Source organism: Gossypium raimondii, chromosome 8 (genome assembly GCF_025698545.1).
Source record: "Gossypium raimondii isolate GPD5lz chromosome 8, ASM2569854v1, whole genome shotgun sequence".
Classification (NCBI taxonomy): domain Eukaryota; kingdom Viridiplantae; phylum Streptophyta; class Magnoliopsida; order Malvales; family Malvaceae; genus Gossypium; species Gossypium raimondii.
In genome coordinates, this window is record NC_068572.1 from 4,806,692 (window position 1) to 4,832,427 (window position 25,736).

At 32.0% G+C, this 25,736-nt stretch overlaps 4 protein-coding genes and 1 long non-coding RNA gene across 5 annotated transcripts; 2 read left to right on the plus strand and 3 right to left on the minus strand.

Annotated features, from left to right (window-relative positions):
* The first annotated feature begins 3,164 nt into the window (after window positions 1–3,164).
* LOC105790445 (xyloglucan 6-xylosyltransferase 2) lies at window positions 3,165–5,137 on the plus strand. Its single transcript, XM_012618043.2, has one exon. The coding sequence runs from the start codon at window positions 3,487–3,489 to the stop codon at window positions 4,864–4,866; it is 1,380 nt and encodes a 459-aa protein (XP_012473497.2). The 5' UTR covers window positions 3,165–3,486; the 3' UTR covers window positions 4,867–5,137.
* Window positions 5,138–8,848: 3,711 nt separating this feature from the next.
* Window positions 8,849–10,500, plus strand: LOC105785047 (xyloglucan 6-xylosyltransferase 2). Its single transcript, XM_012610978.2, has one exon. It carries the CDS (start codon window positions 8,960–8,962, stop codon window positions 10,337–10,339), a length of 1,380 nt encoding a protein of 459 aa, XP_012466432.2. The 5' UTR covers window positions 8,849–8,959; the 3' UTR covers window positions 10,340–10,500.
* Window positions 10,501–12,394: 1,894 nt separating this feature from the next.
* Window positions 12,395–12,992, minus strand: LOC105793525 (protein RALF-like 33). The gene has a single exon (XM_012622427.2). It carries the CDS (start codon window positions 12,952–12,954, stop codon window positions 12,583–12,585), a length of 372 nt encoding a protein of 123 aa, XP_012477881.2. The 5' UTR covers window positions 12,955–12,992; the 3' UTR covers window positions 12,395–12,582.
* A 6,677-nt stretch (window positions 12,993–19,669) lies between these two features.
* LOC128032057 (uncharacterized) lies at window positions 19,670–20,468 on the minus strand. Its single transcript, XR_008188178.1, has 2 exons — window positions 20,130–20,468; window positions 19,670–19,981 (listed from the first exon to the last, which is right to left on the minus strand). It is a non-coding gene; the product is annotated as an uncharacterized LOC128032057 (long non-coding RNA).
* A 2,583-nt stretch (window positions 20,469–23,051) lies between these two features.
* On the minus strand, window positions 23,052–25,301 carry LOC105790446 (ferritin-like catalase Nec2). Its single transcript, XM_012618044.2, has 3 exons — window positions 24,917–25,301; window positions 24,609–24,834; window positions 23,052–23,589 (listed from the first exon to the last, which is right to left on the minus strand). The coding sequence occupies exons 1-3, from the start codon at window positions 25,285–25,287 to the stop codon at window positions 23,197–23,199; spliced, it is 990 nt and encodes a 329-aa protein (XP_012473498.1). The 5' UTR covers window positions 25,288–25,301; the 3' UTR covers window positions 23,052–23,196.
* Between the last annotated feature and the right edge of the window lie 435 nt (window positions 25,302–25,736).

A 25,736-nucleotide genomic window follows, 5' to 3' on the forward strand; every position in this document is an offset into this window, starting at 1 on the left:
TTAGCTTTACTCCATTTGAAACCCAAGTTGGCAAAATGGTGCCATTGGAAGTCTAATGGTGCGTTTGAGTTGGTGTAGGGAAAAAATGATGGCCAAACCTTGAGGAGAACTACAATGGATATGGGTGTCGCAACATTGAGCCTTCACTACTTCGTAGGTGCAACACTTCAACATGGAGCAAACTATCGAGGGTTACATGCATTTTCCTTGTGGATCACCTTATTACCTAAACACTCCTGGGTTCAATCCTTGGAATACTCAGAGTGTTCCATTGTGACACTTATAAATATTACAACTGACCTATCACACTTGCAGCACACCGCTATATTCTAATTGTATTTGTTTTGATTCATAACCTCAGCACACGCACGCCGAGGTGCGGTCACCCCTAGCCCCTCTTAACCCCAAAATCATTTCATATCACATATTATATATCCTTTAAGCTCATTAAGTCATTTATTCACATAACACTTTATTCATTCATTTTAAATTACATAAGCATATACATAATATTTTCATTTCACACATTCACATATTCACTTTCGTATAACATACTTGACATATCACATATATCACTTTGTTTGTGTCACCTTACTTATTCACTTTGAATTATATAACCACATGCACTACATCCTCACTTTATACATTAATTCACTTTCATATAACACTTTGCTTTCATAAAACACTTCACTTAAATATTTATTTCACTCTTTTAGCACACTTGGTAATTTTTAAACATTTTACAATTTAATCCCTAAATTCATGAAAATCCAATATTTACTTTTATAACACTTTTCACTTTTCACTCCATTTAAACCTTTAATCACAATATTTGTTTCACATATCAAAATTTACACCTTTTACAATTTAGTCATCTCTATAGTAATTTCACTATTCTACATCTATTCACTTATAAAAATGACAAATAAATAACTTTTCACTTTTTATAATTTAATCCTTAGTTTCATAAAATTTACTAACCACTAAATTATCACTTTATCATTTCTTACATTACTAACATACCTTTAATTACATATTCACTACTAAATTCAATAATCTTAATCATGTCTAATTTAATTATTTCATATTAAAATTTAAATACTCAAATAATCAAATTAAAATAAACTAACTTTAATTCATTTAAGCACTTACCTTTTTCTTCACTTGAAATTAATCATTCTCTTCGCTTTCTCTTCGCTTTCATCTTCATCTAAGTTGTTTCCATGATTAAAATATTTTCATATCACTCTAGGATATGAAATTAAGTTTGGTTTTAAGGAAAAAACTCAAGAAAAATGCATGGGAGGTTTTCCTTTTCTGTCTTTCCCCCTTTTGTTTCTTTCCCTTCTATTTTTGCTGCCCCAAGCGATTGCCGTTTAGCCTCCCAATTGTGTAGAAAATTTTACAATTTTCCCTTTTCTTTTTCAATTTAGTCCATTTATTCCATCATCGAATCAAATTTCAACAATTTTCAACCTCAATTTCCATAAATTTCCACACACTTTCCACCTCATCAACTATGGGATTTTAATGTCATCATTATGACTCTAAATATCAATTAAATTTGGAAAACAACATTTAGGTCTCTCCTCTATGGAATGGGAAAATTCCATTTTAGTACCCACTCTTTTCCATTTTATTCAATTTGATCCCTATATCAATTTTTCAACTCCACACATCAATACATATCCATATCACATTCATAACAATATTTATTTGTTTTCACCTCCTTTTCAAAAATGCTCAATGTGCACTTGTAGTCCTTCAACTTTTAAAAAATGCAATTTAGTCCTTAATAAATTTCATTATTCATACTTTCTCTCCAAATACTTAATTCACCTTTAAAATACTTATTCTTTTCAAAGGCTAAATTTTGGGGAATTACAATAATTTTATCTAAAATTTCAAATTTCACCTAGAATTTTAAATAACCTCTTTTTGTTCAACAAGAATCTTAAGTAACTTAAGAAAAGGTTGTGATAAGATTACATCCTATATTACGACATTTGTTCCGAATGTGATATTATAAGATGACTGACACTATAATTTCATTCAAAAATATAACATTACAAGTCGTAATATAAGATTCAATGAAAACATTATATTATTATATAATTAATTATTTTCATCGTATCGTGTAACGTGATGTAAATTAAACCATTTTCAATAAATTTTTGAAGGTGTTGTTTGTAAAATGTAATATAACAATTAAAATATGATTTTCTTTCCAATTATTGATATATCATGAATTAAAATTAAAGCGATAATAGTAAATAAAAGAAAAAGAAATTATGGCAGCAATCATATCGACTTTTCTCAAACATCGAGGAGTAAATAATCCCAATATAATAATATTCCAGAAAAAAAACTAACATTATTTGAATAAAAATTGGAGAACATGCAAGAATTCCAGATTTTGAGCAAATAATTAAATTTTAATTTTTAATTTTATTTAAAAAATAAAAGCGGCAATACAAATAGACATCATGTCAGTGCTAACATGCAAAATAATAATAACACCATGTGTCATGTTGTTAACTTGTTATTTGCTAAATATACCAACCCATTGGTTTTTTTTGGGTTAATATAATTTTTTCCTTCGTTTAACTATTTTTTATTTACTTTAATTTTTATATCTGATACTTAGGTCCGTAAAATATCATAAAATTTCCTGTACTATATTCTAGATATATTTTAATCATTTATTGAAAAATAAATAAAGTAATTGAAGAAGAGGAAAACAAGAGACTTAAAGTTATTAAAAGAGTGAGAGATTTGACAATTGTTCATCGTTCTTCAGGGTATTTATAGGAGAATGGTCACTTAGTTAGTAGCGTCACATCATCGACAATTATGGAATATGGTGAATGTGTGGTCGGTCAAGTGACAAGACCATTATATGTGTTATCATACTTAGAGATGAGAGTATTCTCACTATAAATGGATGGTCTAATTGCAGGTGATTTATTTGAGTAATGACTAGTTAGGAAGTGAAAGGAAAATGATTGGAGATGTTGTTTAGATAGCTTATCGTGATACCATGTGTTGAAATTAAATTGAAGTATAATAAGAATAAAAGGATAAGATGGAAACCATAAAAGAGGAAGTGGGTGATATTAAGCTTAGCTTATTGGGTATGTTTAGGTGTCGGTCGACTTTATAAATTTAATTTATGATTCTCTACTACCTTAAGCACATATCTTTGAAACAGTAGTGAAAGTATATGAAATCCAACTAAAGAAATCTGGAAAAGACAAAATCAACCCTCCCCTCCCCGACACATCGCATCGGTTCTCCACAGCTGTCTTCAACTCTCCCGGTCGGAAATTAAAGCACACCCACACTTAACGACGCCATTTTCACCAGAGAAATCTAAATATCTCCCCCCCCCCCACAAATTCCTAGGGTTCTCTCTCAAATCCTTACTTTCCAATTCCGTATTGTTAGGGATTTGAAGCTAGTCCGGATCGGGTAACGAACTGGAAGATGATAGACAATTGCTTGGGAGCTCAAAGATCTAGAAAGATCCAGAGAGCTCTCCGTCATTGCAAGGTCACCATCCTCTGCCTCGTCCTCACCCTCGTCGTCCTACGTGGCACTATCGGAGCCGGTAAATTCGGGACTCCGGGACAGGACCTCGCCGAGATCCGCGACCACCTCTATTCCCGGAAACGTGGCGAGCCGCATCGCGTCCTCGAAGAAGTCCAAACGACTTCCTTAGATAAACACGACGGCGCCGACACCAACGCCGGCACCAATAACTACAACGAGTTCGACATCAATAAGATCTTAATCGACGAGGAACCAGACGTCCCGAAACGCGATCCCAACGCGCCCTATTCGCTCGGGCCCAGAATCTCCGATTGGGACGAGCAACGCTCTAGATGGCTGCAAGAAAACCCTAATTACCCAAATTTCATCGGTCCAAACAAACCGAGGGTTCTCTTAGTCACTGGTTCATCTCCCAAACCTTGTGAGAACCCTGTCGGTGATCATTACTTATTGAAATCGATCAAGAACAAGATCGATTATTGTAGATTACACGGGATCGAGATATTTTACAACATGGCGCTGTTGGATGCTGAAATGGCAGGGTTTTGGGCGAAATTGCCGTTGATTCGAAAGCTTTTGCTCTCGCATCCGGAGGTGGAATTCTTGTGGTGGATGGACAGTGACGCCATGTTTACTGACATGGCATTTGAGGTTCCTTGGGAAAGGTATAAAGACTCCAACTTTGTTATGCACGGTTGGAATGAAATGGTTTACGATCAGAAGAATTGGATTGGGCTAAACACTGGGAGTTTTTTGTTGAGGAATGGGCAATGGGCACTTGACATTCTTGATGCTTGGGCTCCAATGGGTCCTAAAGGCAAGATTAGGGAAGAAGCAGGGAAGGTTTTGACCCGGGAGCTTAAGAATAGACCCGTTTTCGAAGCCGATGATCAGTCTGCAATGGTTTATTTGTTGGCTACTCAAAGGGAGAAGTGGGGTGATAAGGTTTACTTAGAGAATTCTTATTATTTGCACGGTTATTGGGGGATCTTGGTTGATAGATATGAGGAAATGATTGAGAATTATCACCCAGGTTTAGGGGATCATCGTTGGCCGTTGGTGACCCACTTTGTGGGGTGCAAACCTTGTGGTAAGTTTGGGGATTACTCGGTGGAGAGGTGCTTGAAGCAAATGGATAGAGCATTCAATTTTGGGGATAATCAGATTCTTCAGATTTATGGGTTCACTCACAAGTCATTGGCCAGTAGAAGGGTTAAGAGAGTACGAAACGAGACCAGTAATCCGCTTGAGGTGAAAGATGAGCTTGGACTGCTTCATCCGGCTTTTAAAGCCGTTAAGGTATCCTCTTCTTGAGGATATAGGCTTTGTATGATATCTTATGCTGCTAAATTATAGGTTACAGTATTCAAATGTTGTGTATGCAGTGGGAATTTTGTGTTTACGGTCTGGATAAATAGTATTCTTTTGTTCCTCGTCTTTAAATTATGAGTTCTTTATATGCTTTCCGAATGAAAACTTAGCTCATTGTTCTTTCCACAGCTATTCATTTTTTGTAGCTTATAAGCAAACTTGATTCTGTCAATGTTTTAACATGGTGATATATGTTACTGCATTTGTAATTCAATCATTAGTCTGCAATGTTTATCGATGTTGGGAGCTGGTATACTTTCATACTGCTAGGGTAAGCCAGTGAAACTAGGCCGCTGCAGGTACTCTGTTCTTTGAAACTTTAGCTGGATGAATATATAGTCGGGTTGAAACTTAATTATTGTGGTTAATTGCTTGTTTACGTGGTTCAAAAGAAAGTGAGAAACATTTCACTGAATGAGGTAAGCATTGATGATCATTAGCCTCGTTCTCTGTTTCTTGTTTCTTGTTTCTTTGATTCGTACTCTTTAGATCCCCATGGAGGAAAAGAGTCGAGTCTTGCTAGGAATAGGATGATAACGAGCTGCAGTTTCCTGCTTTTATCATTTTAATGGCTGATATTTATGTTGCTCCGATTCTTATTTTTCTTCAAATATCCGTGTCCAATGTTCTTGTCTGACACACATCCGTATATTAGCGCCGGATATGATCTTCTAACTACATGGAAGAACTTAAAATAGTTGGACATATATTTGACACACTACTAAAAGCTGTCGATACTCATTTACTCCATAACTTAGTTCACTAGTATTGATAGAATCTGTTCAGCAATGGATTCATCTTTACAATTACTTTAAGTATCAATGTTTGACATCTATGTTCTATGCTTGTTGAAATATGAATATAGAGATATGGTCATTTAAACTTGTGTTAACCACGTACCCATGTCCGAATTTATATTCGACACTTGTTTTCAACTGCAATAGCTCTTAATGTCCTAAACAGGGTTATGAATTTCCGAGACACTTAACGATTAAATTGTAATTTTTTTACTTAAATAATTAAAACAGAAGCTTACCTATAAATCCATAATTTACCCCTAAACCAGAACATGTCGGCCTATAATATGGATAGCACAAAATTTCAATATAATATAATAAAAATAGAAACAATAAAAATGGGATTGAACGACATTTTTTTCTTAAAAAGGTAGGACTTTATTAACATTTTCTGGATTTTAAAAAAATGGTCTTAAGTAACACCTTATAATTAAATTTGGTAAGTGCACTGGGCCCGGACCTCTCATGACAAACTCGTGGTCTTCTCCCTCTTTGTGGATGGCGTGGGGTTACAATTTTTGGAAAATTAAACCAATAATGGAGCTATCCATTTTTCATTACGTTAATGACAAAAATAATTAATTAAAATTTATAAAAATTATAAACCAGTGCAATTGATTCAGTTATTGATTTTTTTTTTCAAGTTTTTCAGATTTTTATCTATTCACAAACAATTTAGTTTATAGTTAACTTCATGTCATCGATTAAATCGTTAAAACCATTGATTTATGGTTTAACCGATTTAATCAGTTGATCTAGTCTAATTCTAACATCTCTCGGAAGATCGATTTTTCTGGTGGCCATGCTTTTGGAGACTTGTTCCTTCTGATGGGACCTTTCGAGCTCTTTAAGTTCTGTTTTTATTACTTGAGCTTTTTTTACCATTGTTTCAGGTGAGGGCGTTCAGAGATGCATCATGAATTTTGGGGACTCAAAATATAATTTTAACAATTATACTAATTTGTAAATTCGTAAATTTGTAAAGGATTAAAAAATACATTTACCATTTTTGGGGGCAAGGCTACAACCTTCCCCTTTATCTATGCCTTGGTTTCAGGGTGTTGCAGTAAGTCCATCGCCAAAAAGAGTGAGGGTCTCAACCCAAACTCTTATCCATCATGTTTTTGCTTTACCCTAATGCTTGTTCCTCTAGGTTATCGACATAAATCTCCCTCTCTTTGCTTTCATGTTGATCTATGTGTGGAAGGGGGAGTTGCTCGTTGCCTTCCTGGCTCAGGATTAGGGTTTTTAGTATCTTTTAAGGTCATTTTTATAGTTTATGTTCGAGATTTATGATTAATTTTTTATAATGTTGTTTCCAAGCATTTAACTTCCCAACATTTATTTGCTTTTTTCTTTTGGCTTTTATCTTTTATGGTATTCAACATTTATTTATTCATGTTCCTATAAATCTAGATAATTTCTTCAACTACATAATGATACATATACATATTCATACATATATTCATCACACTAAAGGGGAAACTTAATAATTATAATTATCACATTCACTTATTGCTATAAAAAAAATTCTAAAATTGGTTACAGTTGAACTGATTTTTATAATTTTTTATTTTTAATAATTTATTTGCTTTGAATTGATCAGATTGGTTGTTCTGGGAACTAATTGGTCGGATTAGTTTGGAATTGATTCAACTAGTTTTTTAACTCGATTCAACTAGTTTTTTTGACTCAAGTCAACTAGCTTGTACTGTTTCATGGGTCAATCGGTTTTTTACCTATCACCAGATTGATACCCCAACCGATTTTTGGTCCAATTGGTCAGTCTAGTTCAATTTAAATAATATTAAATTTTGACTTTTTTATATTTTTAAATTCTTTTTTATTTTTTCAAATTTTTATATTTTTTAAAAATTATAAATTCGTAGTTTTTTATTTAAAATATAAAAATAATTTTTAAAATTTCTATATACTTTTAAAGGGTAATGACCAAATTAATAAAAAAATGTAAATATGAAGTTAAAATGTTATTTTACATTTTACATCATTAACTTTAGTGGAAGAATTAGACGGAGGGTGCAAGATTTTTAAAGGGTAAACTACCTATTTAGTCACCGAGTTTACCTATATTATTATTTTGGTTACTCATTTCAAAATTTTGTTATTTTAGTCCGTATTATTAGATAAGTTGTCAATTTTAGTCACTTTACCATTAAAATGGGTTTCATCACCAAACATAATGCTGATGTGGCTTGCTATAATAATAAAATTAGCCCTTAATGTTTACCCATTTAATTAATTTATTCTTGATTTTAAAAAATTAACCATTAATATTTACACATTATATAAACCCATTCTACAAATTAAGAAAATATAAAATAAAATTTAAAAATAAATAAAAATTCAAATATTTTAAAATTAATAAAAATATACAAAATACTCAAAAAAAATTATAAAAAATATATTTAAAAATTGTTTTTACTTCCCACCTTGTGGCTTTGATGGTTCCCGCAGCTGTCGCTTGTGCTGCCTTCTTCGTCAACTTCTCGCAAAATCACAAGTAAAAAGCGAAGATGCAAAATTTACGCAATAAAAAGAAATTAAAAAGAAAGAGGGAACCTTTCATGGAGCTGCCCAAGGTTACTGCCTTTTTTTTTTCTTTATAATTTTTTAGTATTTTATATATTTTTTAATTTTTATGTTAAATTTTTAAATTTAAATTTAAATTTTCTTAATTTTTAGAATCATGACCAAATTGGAATATTGTGTAAATATTAAGGGTTAATTTTGTTATTTTTTTCAAAATAATGATCAAATTAATAAAATGGGTAAATATTAAGGGTTAATTTTGTTATTATACCAGGTCACTTCAGCATTCCGTTGGGTGATCGAATCTATTTTAACAATAGAGTGACTAAAATTGACAACTTACGAGTGTTTGAAATAATAAACTTTTGAAATGGGTCACCAAAATAGGAACGCGGGTAAACTCAAGCGACTAAATAGGAAGTTTACCCACTTTTAAATAAAAAAAAGACTCAAAATTAAAATTATAAGGACTAAATTATAAATTTAATAAGAGTATAGGGACTTTAACATATTTAAACCAAAATAAATCACACCGACACATAGCGCCATTTTTATCAGAGAAAAGAGTATCTAAAATCTCCCCAAATCTTCCAAATTTCATTTCCTAGGGTTCTCTCTCGATTCCCTATTTTCCAAATCGGTATTGTTAGGGATTTGACGCTAATCCGGATCGGGTAACGAGCCGGAAGATGATAGACAATTGCTTGGGAGCTCAAAGATCTAGAAAGATCCAGAGAACTCTCCGTCATTGCAAGGTCACCATCCTCTGCCTCGTCCTCACCGTCGTCGTCCTACGTGGCACTCTCGGAGCCGGTAAATTCGGGACTCCAGGCCAGGACTTCGTCGAGATCCGGGATCACCTCTATTACCGGAAACAAGGCGAACCGCATCGCGTCCTCAAAGAAGTCCAAACGACGTCGTCAGATAACCACGACGGCGCCGACACCAACGCCGGCACCAATAACTACAACGAGTTCGACATCAATAAGATCTTAATCGACGAGGAACCAGACGTCCCGAAACGCGATCCCAACGCGCCCTATTCGCTCGGGCCCGGAATCTCCGATTGGGACGAGCAACGCTCTAGATGGCTGCAAGAAAACCCTAATTACCCAAATTTCATCGGTCCAAACAAACCGAGGGTTCTCTTAGTCACTGGTTCATCTCCCAAACCTTGTGAGAACCCTGTCGGTGATCATTACTTATTGAAATCGATCAAGAACAAGATCGATTATTGTAGATTACACGGGATCGAGATATTTTACAACATGGCGCTGTTGGATGCTGAAATGGCAGGGTTTTGGGCGAAATTGCCGTTGATTCGAAAGCTTTTGCTTTCGCATCCGGAGGTGGAATTCTTGTGGTGGATGGATAGTGACGCCATGTTTACTGACATGGCATTTGAGGTTCCTTGGGAAAGGTATAAAGACTCCAACTTTGTTATGCACGGTTGGAATGAAATGGTTTACGATCAGAAGAATTGGATTGGGCTAAACACTGGGAGTTTTTTGTTGAGGAATGGGCAATGGGCACTTGACATTCTTGATGCTTGGGCTCCAATGGGTCCTAAAGGCAAGATTAGGGAAGAAGCAGGGAAGGTTTTGACCCGGGAGCTTAAGAATAGACCCGTTTTCGAAGCCGATGATCAGTCTGCAATGGTGTATTTGTTGGCTACTCAAAGGGAGAAGTGGGGTGATAAGGTTTACTTAGAGAATTCTTATTATTTGCACGGTTATTGGGGGATCTTGGTTGATAGATATGAGGAAATGATTGAGAATTATCACCCAGGTTTAGGGGATCATCGTTGGCCGTTGGTGACCCACTTTGTGGGGTGCAAACCTTGTGGTAAGTTTGGGGATTACTCGGTGGAGAGGTGCTTGAAGCAAATGGATAGAGCATTCAATTTTGGGGATAATCAGATTCTTCAGATTTATGGGTTCACTCACAAGTCATTGGCCAGTAGAAGGGTTAAGAGAGTTCGAAACGAGACCAGTAATCCGCTCGAGGTGAAAGATGAGCTTGGATTGCTTCATCCGGCTTTTAAAGCCGTTAAGGAATCCGCTTCTTGATGATATAGGCTTTGTATGAGATCTTATGCCTACTAAATGATAGGTTACAATATTCAAATGTTGTGTATGCAGAGGGAATTTTATGATTTAGGTCTCGATAAATAGCATTCTTTTGTTCCTTGCCTTTAAATTATGAGTTGTTAATGCTTTCCGAAGGAGAACTGAGCTCATTGTTTTGTCTTCCGCTATTCATTTTTTTGGTAGCTTATAAGCAAAATCGATTCTGTCAATGTTTAAACACAGTGATACCCTATCGCTCGAATATGTTGCTGCATTTGTAATTCGATCGTTGGTGGTAGCTGGTTTACTTTCATACTGCTAGGGTAAGCCAGTGAAACTAGGTCGCTGCAGGTACCCCGTTCTTAGCAACTTTAGCCCGATGAATCTATAGTTGGGTTGGAACGATTATCGTTAGTCTCGGACTATTTGCGACGAGGAGCTCTCGCTCTGTTGAACCCGCAGTACTAATCCAAACAAAATGTCTTTGTTTTATGACTTTTAGAGATTATTTGATAAAAATTGAAAGTTTTTTTCAAAACTATTTTTAAATATTCAAATAAATAAAGATAATGAATACATCTTATATAGTATTTTTCAAAAAATAGCTTTTTTATATAGTATTTTGAGTTATTTTCATTCCATTATAAAAATAGAATTTAATTATAAATTAAATAAAATATAAAATTCGGTTAGATTTGGATAATCATAAATTTTAATTCATTAAAAAAATCTATACATCATCGATTCGTATGGATTTTAGTTTCTCAATATTTTGCTTGCTCAGCCCGAATAAAATCAACTATTCTAAATTAAATGGGTTAAATCATAAATTAAATTGATTTTAAACAATTTTTCTCTGATATATATATATATATATGGTTGGGAAAATACGAGCTCAATTAAATTTAAGTCCGAGAAAACTCGGAACCCAAGTCCGAAATAATTATATGATATTACTTAAAATAAAAATAAATGGTAAAGATTTATTTTATAAATATGTATTCATAAGCACTTTAATTATTTTATATAATATAATTCTATTAAATATATATAATTTATGCTTTTCATAATGTAAATCAGAATTGGATATTTATAACGTAAAAGATTCAAAATCATTTGAATTTGATGATCATCTTGTTCAACCGGAGCCCAAATCTTAAAAACTTTAAATCTAAGGGTGGGTTTAGATAGTCGGTGCATTTACTTATAGTTACTATAAAAACAACGGTGACGATAATATTAAATATTGTAACGATAGTGTAATGTGTAATGAAAAATAAACTAAGCACACCGCACCATCAATTCAAACCCACACTAAAAAAATTTGAACTTAAACAAATTCTAGAAAAAAAAATCTAAACCTAAATTCACCCAATCTAAAAAAAATCCGAATCCTACAAGTTATTTGAACTGTTATTTTGGTTGGACCATGTATTTTTACTTTGTAGTATTGATGTTTTTACCTTCCTTTATTCATAATTTGCCATTGCGTGCTGCAGTTACCAAACACAAAAAGGGTTGACCTCAGTCTCTTCCCCTATCAACCAAAACATGTCCGATCAGTCAACCTTCTATGATATAGAATATAGATAGCACCAAATTTTATTAATAATAATAATAATAATAATAATAATAGAAACTATAAAAATGAAATAAGATGAGAATTAAAAAAAATTATAAACATTTTTTGGATTTTTAAAAATGGTTTTAAACAACTTATTAGAATTAAAATATTTATTATTGATTTATCACTTAACTCATTAAGTTTCAGTTTAATTAGATCAATCCATCATTTTTAACAACAATTAAATATATTACTAATTCATACAAATTAGTAATTTTAAAATATATATTAAAATTTATAAACCGGATTAATGATTTTCAATTTTAACAATTTACAAATGACTTGGTCTATATTCGATTTTACATTATCGGTTTAACCAATGGTATCATTGGTTACATGAATTAATTTTACCGACATTGTTATTTTTAACTTTACTGAAAGTAAATACACTACGTTACTACAGAAGGTAAGAAAATCTAAAAGCAGGGAAATTAACCAACGACAACATATCTGGATAATTTCTTCAACAACATATATACACATACATACATATATATAATATACATATATATTCATCACACCAGAGGGGAAGCTTCATAATTCTAACACATCCACTTATTGCTGCTACATAACTATATCTTACAAATTTTTTTTAAAAAAAGGACGTCGGCGAACAACCTTAACGACGGCAGCGAGTAATGGTGCTGCAACCTCGGGTGTAAGGGTTAGCTTCGGCTCCTGGCCGACAGTTATAATACGAAGCGCCCCTTCGAGAGCACGGCACGGTGTCCCTCTGAAGTGCTTTGTAGCTTATGTAAGTGGTGGTTTGCAATATGCGCCTCTTGATCTCGGACCCTATGTCGAACTCATCATCGTCCACGTTAGCCATGCACTCCGCCGTTGAGTCCTTGCAGCTACCGGACTTGTTCACCGTCGCCGGCACCCAGCTCAAGTGATGCACACCACTTGATTCGGCGGCCAACACGGCGGTGATCAGGGTTGTTGTGAGGAGTAAGGAAATGGCGAGCAGAAAACCCGAGGGATTAGCCATTTTTTTCTTTTCTTTCTTTTGTTTTGGTTTATTAATGTCGGGACAAGACAAGAATGGAGGTGCCAACTTATTTTTAAGGCTACTGGTAAAAAAGAGTCGAAAGAATGACATTGGCTATCTCTTTATTTACTATAATGCCACTTTGCTTTCATTAGAGGTAAAAAAAAAAAACTCAATTTTACAGTTTGGTAACTTTTTTATTATTATTATTAATGTCACTTTATTTACCTTAGTCAACAGATTAATCCGATTTTTAATCATTCTTTCTTACAAATGAAGAAGAAGAATTTTATTTATACCTTTCAATTAAGCCTTTTTTTTAGTTTAAAATAACATTTTCATCTAAATTCTTTCAAATATTTAATAGTTTCGATTCGATTTATAAATATTTCTGATTATTATGTTTTTCTTTGTTTAAATTAATATTTATGTTTCGTTTTCATTACACGAAATATTATCTAGAACTAATGATGTTAACTTTTCATATTGTCCAATAAATACTTGAGATATGATAAATCCAATATTTGATACATGGCGATGCAATCAAAATATAAAATATAAATATAAATTAAAATCTAAAAAACTTAAAAATATAAAATAATTTTAATAAAATTCAAAATTCAAAATTTTTTATCAAAATAAAATTCTTTTCTATTTTTATAATTTTTTATTAGAAGTTTATAATTTTCAACCATTCCACGAGAATAGACCTTTTCTTTTGAATCGAAAATTTCTAAATGTATTTATCTTCGATTCTATATTTAAATCGAAATTTTTCTTACACAAATTATAACCTTTTCTAAATATAAGTCTTTCTTTTTGAAAAAATGGTTGCCACAAATTTTAAAAATAGAATATATATTTTTACAAAACATCATAAATTTAAACATAAAAATTAAATTATCGATTGAGTTTTAACTCGATTGGTATGCACATTATTACTAATGTAGGAAGACGTGAGTTCGAGTGCGCTAAAATGTATTATCCTCCTGTTTATGGGTTGAAAAGGGATTATAAATAATTTTAGACATTGTATCAAAAATAGCAGATATAATTAGAACCTGTATAAAATAAATAGCATTCTGATACGAATAGACATCCTTTTGAAAAATATTGTACATTTTTTAAAAGAGTAAATTAAATTTAGAAATATTTTGTTTTTTTTTAATAAAATTGACTCGAAATTTTTTAGATAATGATTTTCTGTAAATATAATTGATTTTTAATAATTTTTAAAATTTTAGATTATGTCATCACAATGATGTCATAATCATCATATGATAAATATTTATTGGACCACATTGAAAAAGTTAGCACCTTTTGCCCCAAAGATCATTTAGTATAACAAAAACCAAACATGGATACCAAATTGAACAAAAAAAGAAAAAAGAAAAAGACAGAGATGGCAAAATGGATATTTATGCCAAACATAGGTACCGAAAAGTATATTTACCCAAAATATTGTAATTTAATAATGTTCTCATTTTAATATGATTTGAATTAGGATTAAGGGTGTGTTTGTTTTATGGAAAATGAATTATGAAAAATATTTTTTATATTTGTTTTATAGAAAATAGCTTGATTAATGGAAAATTAACCTTTTTTAAAATTAAAAAGTGTAAAACATTTTCAAAAAATAACTCCTCTGTGACTAATATGAATTTTAGATAAAATTAACTTGAATCTAACCAAATATTATTATATTAGTAATAAGTTTTTAATTTTAATTTTAATTTTATTTAGAAATATTATTAAAGCAAATATATATTTAATAATATATAATAAATTATTAATATAATTTATCATTTTCATAGAACTATTCAATATTTCAAATTTATTTTAATAATAAATTTTAACATTAATAATTTTAAATTTTAAGTAATATTTTTAATATTTTATTGACAATACCAACAAGTGTTGGATGTAGTGGTAAGGTAAATTGCACTCCCAAGTGGAGAACATAAGTTTGAACTTTGGAGACAATATTTTTGGAAATGACAACCCCAAACATGGACCATAAAGTTGACAAAAAGAATAAAAATAAAATATTTTCTATATTATTTTAATAATAAATACGGAAAATCATTTGATACATTGCTAGTAGAGTATTTTAGACTTCTCCACAAGTGGATTGAGGGTTTGACAAGTGTGTTATAAGGTGTAGTACAAATTTAAAAAAAATATTATACAAATATATGTGACACTCGTTACACTCTTAACCCAGTTATGGAGTCTAAAAACAGAGTATCAAATAATAACTCTAATAAATATATAGATTAGAATTTATAAATATTTATCAATAATTTTAAAATATAAAATATGAATACTTTAACAATATAATAATGTGATTATTTATTTAAATTCTACTCAACTTCATTTATCCCTTCTATATCCAATGTAGCATTATCCTCTTAACTTTAAATTTAAGTTTTATTTAGGCATATTGATTATTGTTACGTCTATATAAGATAATATAGTTATTATAACATAAATTTCAGTCGAGACGATAATGCTTCAATAATATTTATTTTAAAATATAATTAAGCACGGATTATTAATAAGTTCATATAAGATAGTATAGTTATTATGCAATAAATTTTAGTTGTTAAAGGGCAATGCTTCGATAATATTTTATAACAAATACAACTTATGTTAAAACTGTTTCAAACAATAACAAATATTTTACACGAAATCATCGAAAACACTAATAAATATATATATATATTTTCTAAAATCATATTTCAATTTCTTTTTCTTTTCAAACTAACACAACATGTATCAATTGATGACTTGGCTACTTATTTTGTTAAGGAAAATCAGATAATGTCAAATTTTATGACAAATCCTCCATGGGTAGTTTTATGTATATATATATATATATATATATATATAGAAATCCTAGTTGAACCAACAACCTTAAAGAGTTTGCCTGTCCTAATCCTTTTGACTATTAACAATAATAATGGCAAAGAATAATCACAAGGCTTAACCTAACCCACCAATGGAAGAAAAATGAATTTTTTTTGTGATATGGTTTACTCCTTTTTTATTATTTCCTTGATAAATCTCATTAGTCCAATTGACTCTTTTGCAAGTTCAAAAACCCCTAGATAGCTATTTAGAAAGTTTAGGGTAACCCATCTTTTTAAAATAAATTTCTAGGAGACTCTTTTAAACCTAATTCAAGAAAATGATTGAAATGGTGATGTGAGGAAACCCTAATTAAGGGTTTCAATTGAAGTTCCAGTTTTTGCATTCTTTTTAATTACTAATAGTTTGAGAATAGAATAATGGGTTGTGGATAATAATATTCGAGATATCTTATTTTAAAAATATTTGTATGATTAAACTGAATTAGGCATTGCTCATATGGACGGAGTACATTTTTTTATTATCTATTCCTTTATTGATTCTAGGTGTCTAAATAAATAAACTACCCATAATCTTCCTAGACCCATAAATAGGAGGATAATGTGCTTCAAGGCAGTCGAACTCACGTTCTCTTGCATTGACAATAATATCCATGTCAATCGAGCTAATATTCGATTGGTAAATCCTTAAATTTATTGGATTGGATTCAACCAGTAAAGCTGAATGTGAAATTTTTAGGAACACCAATTTTTTTTTTCAAACTTGTGATGATGTTAACATTAAGCTGATAGATTCAGGGTTTGTAGTTTTAAGAATCAATACATGCATTAATGGATGCATTGACTGTGGTCTTAAATAATTATTTCAATCTTATCAAATTCTTGGAAATGATATTCTTATATTTGAGTTTCAAATATTTATATGTATATAAAGTTTCAAATATTAATAAATTTTGTTTAATATCTTTTAATATATTCCTATTTTATATTATGTTCACCTTATTATTTTTCAAAAGGGTTTATTTTAACATAAAATATATAAAACTTGATATAGAATCTTATAAAACAATTTAAATCTATTTTAAAAAAATATATAAACATTTGATAAAACTTGAACTTAGGATAATTTAATTTTACAAAATTCGATGTTACCATTTCAAAGAAAAATTCATTTATTTTTATATTAATTTTAAAAATATAATTTTTTCATAATTTATTTTACCCATAAGTGTAGTTATAAGTTTGTGTAAATTTAAATTGGAATAATTTTATTTTATTAGATAGAATTGGATTTTCTTTTGTAGATTTAGGTCCACATTGGATAGGATTTGGGTCGTTTTACTTTTTGGGCCATTTAACCATTGATAACAAGGGTTGTTTCCTCATGCTTTTGGGCTTCAACTAAAACCAACTTACTTAAGATGTGGGTTAATTCATCAAACATCCTCAAACTATCACTTAAATTTATATTAGTCCTTAAACTTTAAAATATTATAATTGAGTCCTCAAAGGTTATGTTAACCTACCTATCCATTTAAGCATTTATTTGGATCTAACTCTTCTATTAACCTACCTATCAATTTAGGCATTAAATGTCAATTTAGATTTAGTAGGAAAAATCTTTAAAACACTTATGTAGCCTATCACAAAGATAGTTTTTGGATTAACGTGTTAAAATAATAGGTAGCATAAATAAAATTTAGGAACAAATACAATACAATTACAATACATGTACAAATATATGTCGAACTAATTACAATGTAGATTCCAACTAGTATAATGCACAATGGATGAAGAATTGGGTAAAACTGAATCACTTTGAAAAGAACTGGACAAAACTCGTCATGATACATGACATATGCACATGATAGGAGCGACAATGACATATTAGTTAGATTAGTTAGCTCACCTTAAATATGAAAAAAACAATATAAAATGACAAGGGAAAGAAAAGCAAAACAAATGGTAAAATTTAAGATGAAATGCAAACCAATACTAATTTCATGCAAGCAATACATTAAGCCTAATCCGGAAGCCATTATTTAGATAATTATAAACAAAAAACCCATCTTAAACCATATTATAACATTATCTTGGAGCTTTCAACCAAATCAATTCATAGCCCTCTAAGTTTATCATTATTGAGGTATTCTCTAGCAATTCTCCCATTAGCACCCTTAGGGAAGAACCCACCCGGCCTATGCTCATCACTGGTACCGTACATGATCCTCATAATCTCCTTCGGCATTCTCGAGTAAGAGAGCGAATCCGGGTCGGCTGACAACACGTTGCTGGTGGTTCGACTCTCGGCACCATGCTTCAAAGGTACGATTATCCTTTATCCTTGACACCACACTTGCCTAGCTCGTTCCTTAGCCTCGAGATCATGTTTGTGAATTCAAACACCGTTATGTCTAGAGGTGCTCATGGGCCGGGTGGCCCGGCCCGGCCCGACGGCCCACCCGAAATATGGGAGGGTTTGGGTAAAAATATAGGCCCGAAATATGGGCTTGGGCAAAAAACGAGGCTGTTTAGAAAGCGGGCGAGCCTCTGCACCATTTTTTCGGCCAAATATACTGCCCTGATTTAATAAATATATTTATTTTTAAAATTTTAAAATATTTTTACATACTTTTTAATTTTTTAAATTTTAAAATATTTTACATACTTTTTAATTTTTTAAATTTTAAAATATTTTAAAATATTTTTAATTTTAAAATATTTTTAAAATACTTTTTTAATTTTTAAAATTTTAAAATAAAATGGGCGGGCAGGTCGGGCCCTGCTTATCTTTTTTTCGGCCGGCTGGACAAAATCTTAGGCCCATATTTTGGTAGGTTGGGCCTGCCTAAGACCCGGGTCGAAATTTTTTTATGAACCCGGCCCGAACCTGGCCCGGCCCGGCCCATGAGCACCTCTAATTATGTCGTACGGGTCCACTTTTTCTTCACCTTTCTCATATAACATTGTTCTTAGAACTGCATCTTATCCCTCTTCCACTCCCAACAACCCTGCAACCAACCATATGACTTCGAAAAACATCTATTAAGCATCCAATTTAAAATTAAATAGATTTGGCTTGATTAATATAAGATCTCATAGTTAAATCGATTTATGATCATTTTAATGAGTCTCAAACTCTCAATCATATGTAGGTAGAGATAGAGTAGCCGATTACGTGACAAACTTGATTATAACATATGGGCAAAATCCAAAAATAATATTTTCTTTACCCCAATGAAGTCAAAATTAACCTCAATTATTTTAATTAATTAGATTTTATAATATATATTTAACAGGTACAGAGGCGCAAGCGCTGCGCGTCTGAAGGCTCATGTGTGGTGGTGTATGCATGCGCATGCGAGGAAAAGGCCCTGGGTTCGACGGCGCTTGAAGTTGTTTGGTGTTAGGGTTTCTAGTTGTGTTGGGCTTCGTTGGGCCATGATAGTTGGGTTAGATGGGGCTTGGGACAGTGTTTGGATAGTTTAGGTATTGGGCTTGCTGATAAATTTTGTAACTTTGGACTGTTTATTGGACTTTAAATTTATATTTAGAATTCATTTTTATTTATGCGGGCCCAAGCTAAAATTGGGCCTTACAAGTACCACCACTTCCTAAGATAGCATCACCTCAAAATGTGATAGAATCATTGTCTCTTAATTACAAAAATTATTAGATGTGAAAAAATCTTTTTTTTTTTGCTGTCACTTCCCAAGACGGCACCCATGTAAGTTTTCTAAATACATTGTATTTTCATGGGTATTGTAATCACTGAATTTTGTCCGGCTCGATATTCGTGCTTTTTAAAAAAAATTCAAAAAAATACAAAAAATAAAAAAAATTGAATTTTAACCCCTAAATTTTCCTAAAATTATATTTTAAGCGCTAAACTTTTTTAAATTACATTTTGACCCATCAAATTTTTTGAAATTACATTTTGACCCATCAAGTTTTTGAAATTACATTTTGACCCATCAAGTTTTTGAAATTACATTTTGACCCCTATATTTTCTCAAAATTATGTTTTGGCCCCATAAGTTTTGTTACATTTTCAATCTGGTCCTTCTGGCAGCCAAACGCGATTTTCGCACCTAATCCCCGCGATTTCCGGCCACCGGCCTAGGGTATGGCCTCCCTTCTCCCTAGCAACCTGCCACCTGCAAAAAGAAGCAAATAAATCACTATAAAATGGGTTTAAAACCCCAAAAACGGAAACCCCCACAAAAAAAGAAGAAGAAAGTTTTCGAAAAAAAAGAAAGAAAAGGAGAGAAGGAAAAGAAAGAGGAGAAGAGGAGAGGGTCTGACGGAGGCCAAGCGGCGGAGACGACAGCGGCGGTGTGAAAGAGGCGGCGGTGCAAGCTAGGGTGAAGAGGGAAGAAGAAAAAGAAGAAGAAAGAAATAAAAAAGAAAAAAGGAAAAAAGAAAAAGAAAAAAGAAAAAATTAATAGTTGGGTCGACCCGACCCTACCCGACCCGACCACCCAGCAGCAACCCCCAACAGGCCAACCCAGCTAGGCCCAACAAAAAAAAGAAGAAAAAAGAGAAAAAAAGGGGCCCAAAGTAGCTGCCCAACAGGCCCAACAGCCTAGCAGGCCAACAGCCCAACAGCTTGGCAGGCCAGCAGGCCCATCACAGCAGCAGGCCAGCAGATTTGGCCCAAAAAACAGCAGCCCCAGGCCCAACAGCAGGCAGGCCAGCCCACCCAGCCCAGTCCAAAAAAAGGAAGAAAAAAGAAAAGAAAAAAAAAAGAAGAAAAAAGAAAAAAATCAAGCACGTATTTTGGACCTTTTTGGTAATTTCGTTTTTACCCACTTTTAATTTAATTCGTGTTTTTTTGATGACGTTCCGTTTTTAATATTATTAGTATTTTTATGCATTTTTATATTTTTTTATTTATGTTAATTTAATTCAATTTTATTTTATTTTTGTAAAAAAGGCAAAGAATCGATTTAATACTAATTCATTGATTTCATTGCTAAGTTGACTGAACATCACCGGTTCGTGCTAAATACGATATGTCCTTTTAAAAAAAAAATTTCGTGTTTTCAAAAATTTTCGGGCTTTCAAAAATTTTTGTGTTTCAAAAATTTTCGTATTAAATTTTTTTTTCCTCGTGTTTTCTCAAATTTCTGTGTTTTTGTATTTTCAACAAATTCTCGTGTTTTTAAAAAAAATTCGTGTTTTGAAAAAATTTCCGTGTTTCAAAAATATTCTTGTTTTCAAAAAAATATTCTCGTGTTTCAACATTTTCATGTTTTAAAGATTTGGTGTTTTCAAAAATTCTCATGTTCTAAATTTTCGTGTTTTCAAAAATTCTCGTATTTCAAAAAAATATTTTCATGTTTTTTAAAAAAATAATTTTTTTTTGTAAATTATGAAATTATATTTAAATAAATATATAATAATATATAATTTATTAAAATTCTCGTATTTTAATCGGATCACGATTAAATATTAAATTGAACTCGCATTTTTAAAAATTAAGACAACGCGTGTTTAACAAGATACCAATTTTGGGCGTCGCGAGGGTGCTAATACCTTCCTCGCGCGTAACCGACTCCCGAACTCTAATTTTCTCTGGATTTTCACGTAGACCTAAAATTATCACTTTTTTAGAAAAATTTAAAAATAAATTTTTCTTCTGAAAAGAGAATTTATTAGGTGTCCGATTACACCTAGGAAAAAAGATCGGCACCATAAAATTTCCTAGAATTTTTTGGTGCTGCCACTTCACGTTGAGTTATCAAAAAAGTTAAAAGAAAATTCTTGGTCCCTACTCTAGATGTGGCGGCACAAGTAAATTATTTTTTTTGAATTTTTTGGTCTCGCGAGTCACCAAAAATAGTAAAAAAAAAGAGTTCCCTTGGTCCCTACTCCAGATGTGGTAGCACAAGTAAATTTTTTTAAAAAATTTTCAGTCCCATCACTTCATATAGAGTCACTAGAATGAGTAAATTAATATTTTGGCACCAAAATTTTTCGGCATGAGTATCAGATTATATGGAACAATACATTTATTTTTCTCATCATCTAAATATTTTTTCCTTCCACTGATTGTATCTTATATATATAACTAACGGATTAAATATTGCTTAACACAATTAAAATTCAATTAAAAAATTATTGGTGTCGCTACATCCGGAGCAGACCAAGAAATTTTTATTTTTTACTTTTTTGGTGACTCCATGTGAAGTGACAACACTAAAAAATTCCAAAAAAAAAAAGAAATGGTACCACCACATTTGAAATAGGCATTAGGAGAATTTTTTTACTGGTATTGGTGTCTTCGTTGAAGGAGGCGGCACCAACAAATATTTTTTTAATCCAATTTGATGCCTCTAGAGGTGCTCATGGGCCGGGCCCATAAAAAAATTTTGGCCCGGGCCCGGCCCGAAATATGGGCCTGTAATTTTGTCCAGGCCCGGTCCAGGGAAAAATTCCTAAGCCCGGGCCCGGCCCGTTTTTTAAATAAACAAAAAAAAAATTAGAAAATTTAAAAAAGTATTTTAAAAGTATCTTAAAAATAAAAAATTTTAAAAAAGTATTTTAAAATATTTTTAAAAATAAAAAATATATATTTATTATATTCGGGCAGGGCCCGGGCCAAAAAAGTGGTGCCCGAGGCCCGGGCCATTTTCTAAACGGGCCTCATTTTTTTACCCAAACCCTCTCATATTTCGGGCGGGCCGTCGGGCCGTGCCGGACTGCCCGGCCCATGAGCACCTCTAGATGCCTCCATTGAAGAAGGTGACACCAAAAATTAATAATATATATTTTTTCCATTTACCTCCGAAAATATCTGTGAAAATATAGTGTATTTAGAAAACTTATATGGGTGCCGCATTGGAAAGTGGCGACACAAAAAAAATGATTCTTTTACATCTAATGATTTTTGTAATAATGAGACAATGATTTTGTCATTTTATAAATAATTTGATACTAAATCATTTTCATAATTTTTAATATTATTGGGTTATTTATCTAAAAAGCCATATTTTGAATAAGGATAAATTACTTTTCTAGAATGTCTTTGTGATACACACGTTTATGCTCTCTCTCTCTCTGTATTGGGTACTTAAGTAATGCTATTTTATTTTTATTTTCCTTAGTAGTGAAAGCAATCGTACGTTAAACGAATAAAGGGAAAAATGAAGTGAATGCTTAAAAAATGGGTTGTGGTTAGAAATAGATTAAAGTAAAATTTGTGTTGGAAAAATATGCTTCATATATAAAAATATATATATATTATTATAGTTTCATGGGAGCAATACATTAAGTCTTCTCGGAGACCATTATTCAAATAAATTTATAAACAAACCATTCGTCTTAAATCATATTATAACATTATCTTAGAGCTTTTAGATAAACCAATTTACAGTCCTCTGAGTTGATCATTATAGAGGTATTCTCTAGCAATTCTCCCATTGGCACCTTTAGGGAAGAACCCACCTGGCCTATGCTCGTCACCGGTACTGTACACGATCCTTAGAATTTCTTGCGGTGTTCTCGGATAAGAGAGCGAATTCGAGTCAGCCGATAGCACGTTGCTGGTGGTTCGATTCTCGGCACCGAGCTCCTTGGGTACGATTAAGCCTTCATCCTTGATACCACACTTGCCTAGCTCGTTCCTTAGCCCCGAGATCATGTTTGTGAATTCAACCACCGTTATGTCGTAGGGTTCCACTTTTTCATCACCTTTCGCATATAACCATTCTCTTGTAGCTGCATCTTGTCCAGATTCCACTCCCAACAGCCCTGCAACCAACTATGTGACATCGGAAAACATCGATTAAGCATCTGATCTAAAGTCAAAGAGATTTGGCTTGAATATAAGATATCATAAATTGATTTATAATCATTTTAATGAGTCCCAATCATATGTAGAGATAAGAGTAGCTGATTACATGATAAACTTTAAAGGAAAATAACATATAGGCAAAATTCAACAATTATTGTTGAAAAATCTTAATTATTAAAAGTCAAAATGTGACAAAGTTAGTGAATAGGGCCCTGACCTCCTTAACTAAATAAAAATATTGCTTTCTAGCCCCTCCAGAAAATTGAGACATTCAATTTAAATCTCTTTAGTCTATGATTAAATAGAAAAATTATATTTTTTGCTGCTCTATAAAATTATTAGTCTTTTTATAACAAAATGTTTAGCTTTGACTCTCAAGGCCCTTAAACAAATTCCTAACGTACGCCACTCCTAGTGGCAAAGTTGGCACCAAATTCTAGTGGTCCAACCCTTGGTAATCCATCTTCTCCTCAATTTTGTAATAATTCTTAAAAAAAAGAAAAAAAACATTTTAATAGGGTCTATCATGCCATCAACTTACATGAATAATCTAACAGAGATTAGAATATGATACCATAAAATATCTAATAAAAAAATATCAAAACTATATATTAATTTCATGAAATTTTGTGTAATTTTATACATGAAATTTTAATTTGATTCAATTTTCACAAATCACTATCAACATTTTGAATTAGCACCATTTTATGTTGATATATTGTATACGCATACAATTATATAAATTCAACATGAAAATAAATGTATGTATTCATTTCTTTAAATGTGTACAGTTGAATCAAAATTAGAGTTTCATGTATACATATATATGAAACAAAATTCATGTATAAATTTGATACTTATCCCAAAAAAGAATTACCAATTTAAGGAAAATGAAGGTACTTGGAACTGCAATATCACCAAGATTTAACCAATATGATTAATATATCATTTGTGTCCGCTTTAAGGAGAATGAGATTTTTATTTACCTGTTTTGAAGCGAAGTTTTTGAGGCAAGGGGTTGTACCAACATAGCCATTGAGTCCCACATAGGGGATAGCATATACTGCTAGCATATACTTGATGGGATCTTCATAAGGATCAAATGGAGGATCCAAATTGTGCCCTACTGCTTTATCAAATAATTTTGCAAAGCTTTGAGAGCTAATATCAATCAAAGGCCTTGGAATCCCACCGGTTCTTCTCACAATTTCCCTACCAAGGTAACACAAAATCAACACACTCATCTATAAAACCTTAATCATCAGAGCTATATATTTTCGTCGAGAAAACTTACCTATTATGACCGATTTCTTGATAACCGAATTCCTCGATGATCCGACGGGTAAGATAGTCGAGATTGGCCCGTCTGCCACCGATCGGAGGTGGTCCGCCTTTAGCAAATTCGGGTTCAAAGGCGTCGAGGCCTTTGCCAAGTGCACCATACAAGAAGAACTCAGCTTCAAGGAACTCTAAGTTTTGAGCAAAATGAAATCGATCATTGTCATCGGCATCAGTAGGCTCGCAATCACCGGGGCAAGAGGGGGTTGTTGTTGCCATGAATTGTAATGGAAATAGGAAGAGAAGTACAGCACAGCAAAGTGTTGATGGAGTAGCCATTTTTCTATAACCAAATTTGTTACTTAAAATTTTGTTTCCTTCCTGCATGAAATGAAAGGACCACTAGCTATATATAATATTTTTTGTTTAAAGGGTAACTAGACTTTTGCGTAGGTTAGTAGTTTGGATCATTTTTCCTATTCAAACTATATCAGATAAATTTTAGACGGGATGATAAATTTATTCATTAATGTTTACATATTTTATTAATTTTAGTCCTTATTCTTTTTTAGCTAAATTTTATCTTTAACCTTTAAAAACTCAAATTGGTGTTCTTTTAACGGAAACACTGACCATTAAACTTAACAACATGCATGCAATCTACGTGTAATCCATGTTTTTTAAAATTATTTATTAACATAACATATAAGATAAATAGTGACATATAAATATAAAGTACACCAATATTTTAACAAACTATTGTTTTATTCAATATTTCTATTAAAAAGTAATTGATTTTTATCAAAACAACCCCAAAACATAAATATAAATAAAAA